Source organism: Haplochromis burtoni, unplaced genomic scaffold (assembly GCF_018398535.1).
Source record: "Haplochromis burtoni strain Fernald_Lab_line unplaced genomic scaffold, NCSU_Asbu1 Contig_834, whole genome shotgun sequence".
NCBI classification, from domain to species: domain Eukaryota; kingdom Metazoa; phylum Chordata; class Actinopteri; order Cichliformes; family Cichlidae; genus Haplochromis; species Haplochromis burtoni.
This window is the reverse complement of record NW_024583195.1, coordinates 139,930-145,680: the sequence shown is the minus strand read 5'-3', so window position 1 is coordinate 145,680 and position 5,751 is coordinate 139,930. Positions and strand designations below refer to the sequence as shown.

The 5,751-nt window shown below is 38.4% G+C and overlaps 1 protein-coding gene across 1 annotated transcript; it reads right to left on the bottom strand.

The window, feature by feature from the left end:
* Nucleotides 1-550: 550 nt before the first annotated feature.
* On the bottom strand, nt 551-5,751 carry LOC106632532. Its single transcript, XM_014330498.2, has 6 exons — nt 5,721-5,751; nt 4,608-4,685; nt 3,911-3,952; nt 2,352-2,407; nt 1,875-2,257; nt 551-1,778 (listed from the first exon to the last, which is right to left on the bottom strand). The coding sequence occupies exons 3-6, from the start codon at nt 3,934-3,936 to the stop codon at nt 1,635-1,637; spliced, it is 609 nt and encodes a 202-aa protein (XP_014185984.1). The 5' UTR covers nt 3,937-3,952; nt 4,608-4,685; nt 5,721-5,751; the 3' UTR covers nt 551-1,634.

Below are 5,751 nucleotides of genomic sequence, written 5' to 3'. Positions count from 1 at the left end.
ATAGTTGCTCTGGGTGCATTCTTGTGCAACATGTGGCAGGATAAACAAATGAATGCACACACAAATGTGCCAGTTGCTAAGCAGAGGAATTACTTTTGTTTTGTGAATAGAGCTTGAATAAATTACCATTTAAGGGCTCTGATCTTGCACAACAGAAGATTTGCATTTCAATTAAAAATTATAATGCAGTGACAAAGTTTTTAAATAAGTTGACTTCAGCATTTGCCCACTATGGCAGTCTGAAACAATGAAAAACTAGATGATGCAATTGCTGAAAAAATTGTGGTGGGATTGTCTGTTGATCGGTGTTTGGAGGTAAACAGAATGGTTATAAAAGCTGAAGGGATGTTACAGCACTAACGGCAGTGATAACTGCAAAAAGTTCAAAAAATGTAATTAAAGTCTTTCATCTTAGAAATAATGTATTGTGGCTCAGACAAGGAGGAGACAGAGGTGTCGTTTGGTCTTGCTTCCCGCGAGTTAGCCCGGGAGCACAGCCGTTTATTAGCATTCAACAGAAACACAACAACAACAACAAAAAGGCGCTCTCTCCACCCAGAAACACACAGTCGCAGAGAGACAGTGTCACCTGTAACCATGGCAACATAACCTGCGGCCTGGAACAACAGAACATAGCTGTCCCACCCCAAACAACCCTGACCCACTACAGTATGCTGATAAACTCCTATAACACATTGATAGCTTATATTGTACAATTTACAACATGTGATGTATATTGGTCGTCCATTATAATAATGAGGGCCTTAAATTTGAAAATCTGACACATGAACAGTCCCTGCTGTTAATCAGCTGTTGTCTGGTGTCCATTAGTATGTGTGAGAGAGAGAGAGGCAAACAGAAGCTATTTTAAATTGTGGTTGTCAGCTTTAATACTTCACGCTATGATAAATAGGCTCACAATTTTAGTATGACACAAACTGACTGAAAAAAAATATATATATATTTTGTTTCCTACACTAAAATCAGTGTCAATACTCAAAATCACATGACAGTCAGGGACACTGACAAAGAAATAGATATGTTTTCAAATCAAAGATTTATTTTTCAGGTAAATGGTTGAATATGATTAAAGAACCATGCTTGAAATGAACAAATTTTCAGTTTAGCTAAACCACCATTAAGTGCATCCACCCGATTTAATTTTTTATTTATACAGAACCTTTCCAGTTGCTGCCGCTTGTTGTCTGATTTCTGTTATTTGCCTTAGAAAATGCAAATTAAACCCTCACAAAGGTTAAAACAACAAATATAACTTTTACAGTTGGGTATTAATTTTTTATGCAAAAACGGAATTATATGGAGTCCTCCATTCACCTAGGTCAGCTTAGCACAAAGAGCAGAAGTCACCAAAACAGAACCTAGTGGTACACATTAAGTAAAACAAATGGAAAACCTGCGGCACATTATCTTTGAAAACAACATAAAAAATTTGTAACATTATTTGCAATTAATCACCTTACAATTTGAGTGCTCTGGAATGCACACAGTCTTTGCAGACTACTAAGGATCAGACATCCTATCAATATGCAATCAATTATATAACTCTAATCATTAATGAGTATATGTTTCTAAGCATAAATGACAATCCAACAATATAACTCTGACCACAACTTTTAAAAACTTTCAGACTTCTGTTTCCTGCTGTGTTTCAGATATTCCAGGATGCTGGATTTCCTTTCTGCCACCAGCTTCTTATACTCTTCGTCCAACCTCTTGCCCAAATCGCTCATGCTCGTGTCTGCCCGATTCTCCCTGGGCTACACACAACAGACAATAACATAATTTAGTGACAGTGTTTACAGATGATCATCTTTATTAACGAACAAGTCCAGTAAACAAATTTAACTTCTCACCATGTCTTTAAAGGCCTCTCCCCTGTAATAAACCGTGGAGCCTGGATACTCCATTCCCTCGTCACCTAACTGCTTCATGCTTGAAGCCACCAGATGCAGCTCCTCTTCATCATAGGCATATACCCGTTGGTCCTCACAGGTCATCAGAACGAGCTGCTCACATGGGAACGAGATGCCCTCGACCACACCAATAACCTGCATGGTTACAACCTTCGGAAGGTAGAATTTCCCCCAACCGTTCACCACAAGAAAATTATCTTTGTAAACGGTGTCCTCAAGCCTTGCTTCCCTCAATGTGGCACCAGCCGGCTTCTTTAAGGGGAAACGCTCACCTTTATTTGCAGATACAATCTGTGAAACACCTGCTGGGGAGTCATCCTCACCTGCAACATATGGCAACACATGCAGTTTCTTTAAGGATGGAAAATAATTATTTCAGCCTTCCTTTTACATGAGACAGAGATGATTGTACTGTACTTTTTTCTCTTTTGACAGGTGGGACATGAGACACAACAGGAAGGTTATGTTTCAACCTGAAATACAGAAGAGATTATGATTGTTATAAAGTTTATAAGAACAGTTTTCCTTTTACAATCCATTGTCATCCTTTCTCTCGTGCTCCTGTAACCCAGTCAGTCAGCCTCACTGTATGGAGCTTAATGCCAAATAGTTACTGTTATGTCTATCCTCCTGAAGTCATAGCATCACAGTAATTTGTTTTGTATGTTCAGAAGCTTTGTGCTTGGGATATAAGTTGCCATTTCTGCACTGAACCATCTACAATCCTGAGTCCATACATCCTGTGAGTGTTTGGTTCAAGGGTTCAGTCTACAGTCAGAGTCGGGTCCTCATCTTCAGTCACAACAGTGGTTGTTACTGTCTGTCAATGTTTCTGAATTATTTAAGTATATTTCCTAGAAGTATTTGTTTCATTTCACTCCTGTGCATCTCTTCTCCCTCTGTGTGAAAGGCAGTCTTCAATAAGAGGTTAGGTCAGTGTACAGATGTGCTCCATATTCCTTGATTCAATCGGAAATTTCACTTTTCAGTTAATCCAGCTCATTACAGGTTATGTCCATGATGCTTGGACTTCATATCACACTCATGCTAATTTACAATCAACAATCAACTGGTGGGGGAGGCTGTTACATCTTGCAGGAGGTCTCCTCTCCAGGAACTCACTCTGCAGGAGGGGGAGATATTGCAATCCCCCCTGGCTTCTGCTCCGCGGCTGCTGAGCGACCCCTCATCTGGGACTCTCCTCAGCTCTTTCTGGGACAGTGGCGCGGCTGCCCCTCTGTTGGTCTTCCTTGGTCTCTTGTGTTCTGGGGGCCTCTGGATGTCTGGAGTTTTGATCTCCTCCATACCTGCTTCATGCCCTGGAGGACGGGGCTGTGGCCCCCCCACACCCTCTAGCAGATCATTACATGAAGGAACCTTTTAAAAACAAGCGCGTCCATGCTCACAGGTGTACACACGGGTGATCACACCCACAAACTACACCCTTTTTGGCTCCTACCTCAAAGCACACTGTGTTCTGTTCGATCTTAGTGCTGCACAATAATGTTTAATATTTAGTATTTACTGTTATATTCACCATATCATCGTGATGTTGTTTATTATATTGCTCTTTTTTTTTTGCTTGTTTTCTCTTTTTTCTTTCTCAACAGGTGATCGAGGTGATTGATATATGTATTTTTTGTCAGACAATAATTCTGATGGCAAAAGAACCAAATGGGACAGGCAAAAGAATAATAATAATAATTTACAATCAACAATAATTATTTGTTACTTTCTTTTGTTTTGTTTAAACATCATAAACTCCAGTTTACTTGTGCTGCAGATCAAGTACCATAAGTACACATCTCTAATCCTCACTACATAAATAAATCCACTGGTCAGAAAAATTACATGACGAATAACACCATACTCATGACGAAACACAAAAACCTTACAGCTGGAAACATAAACAGAGCTGAAGTTTAATCTGACAAATCAGGTGTGTACAGCCTCAATATCAGAAAACTGCTTCTTACCTGTGACGCTTTACAGATGGAGCCATTCTGATTTTCTGTCACCTAAAAAATTTAATTACATCATTAAAAGCAGTGGTGGATAAATATTTGAAAACTTTATTGGTTCACTAAGACCACAGTGAAATAATATAACAAGCTTTTCTGCCTATTTATATCACTCAAAAACTTTCAGCCAATCAAATAGAGTTACTTTTCTGTTGTTTGCATCTATGTGGCTTTGCGTCTCCAATAGAAACACAATCACATACAAAAACAAACACACAAACAAACAAAAAAAGCAAACACTAAAATGTAAACCATCAAGACAACTGAGCTTAAAGTTGGGAACTGCAAATGGTCAACAGAACAACAAAGTAAAATAAATCCCAAATCAAGTCCCAAAATAATAATTACATAGGCTGCAACAACGGAACCCATATTCCCATAAAACGTCCCTCCACCCCAGATGCTGAGGAACAGGAAATAGCAAGAACTGGTTTTCCAGTGATTTCCAAGATCTATACATGGTCCCGGATTTTTTTAAACTCATCACTGACTGCTCAGTTTGAGAGAGGAAATCATAATACATTATTGCTCGGTGACAGTGGGTATCCTGTAAGGATTTTTTTGTTTACACCATACTTCCACCTAATTACACCTGTGTGCACTTTGGGTCTGGTGGAGCGCATGTTTGCGGCAGAGATAAAACTGGACGCACCTGCAAGTGCCAGCAGCCGGTGCGGAAACCTGTGGCGAGGAGAAGTCGCAGGCTGACTGACGATGTGGACGCTTCTTACTATGAACACAGAAATAACAGAGGGTGCACTAAACTAAACGGTCATGTTTTACTAGTTTTACATGGGTTTGCTTTCATATTAGAGCCAGTTTTTATTAAATCTTTTCTGCACAGTATTTTAAAAATATGCATGTATATATCACAAGTAAGTCGATATAAAATATATTTTAAAACATTTTAGTAAAATCTAAATTTAATAAATCTGAATCTTTTTTACATTTTTTGTTTGCCACCTGTACACATGATTTCTGTTGTGCATATTGTGAAATGTCAAATGAACAACAAGACCCAAAGTGTAGCTTCTGTTTTCTTGTTCAATCTCGCATGCGACCACGCTGAGTGTTTACAAAAGTAAAGAAAAAAACTCTAGCTCTGGATTTTCATAGAAGAGATGTATCCAACAGTTTTTACACGAGCAGCAAACACAAATTTGAAATAAAGGCATAATTAAATAAAACCCTTGCTCACTACTGTTTAACAAACAAGTAAAAGTTGCTGGTTACCACAGCCGAAGAATCATAGCTTTTGCTGCTTTGACCGATATAACGATATATTTCGCACAGTTATGCTCGAGAATGTGACGCAGAAGCTTTTTAGCTGGCTGCCATGAGCTTATTTTACATTTATTTTGGTTTGACAGAAAGAAATCCAAAAGGGGGAAACAATATGAAGATATTGGACAAAATTACCAATTGTTTTTTTAAACATACCATAAAGAATCACAACCAAAGTCCCGCGTGTGCACTGCTCAGAAAAGACAACTTTAGTTCAGGTAAGTCCTTCTCTGTTTCATCAACATCATCAACAACACGGCTCAGCTCTCACCATGTGTCTCCCACTTTTCTTACAAATGTTAACATTTGTAAAAGTTAAAAATATGTGTTTGACCTCAATTGATATTCGCCACAAAGTTATAGAGGACACGAGCATCATTATTGTTGTTACAAATAGGTAATAGAAATCTGAAAGCAAAAATTTTGTGATCAAAATAATTATTTACTCAAGTTTATTAAATAAATAAAAGACAATAGTTACCACAACAGTAGAACTGTGGGCTTGGCAGTCA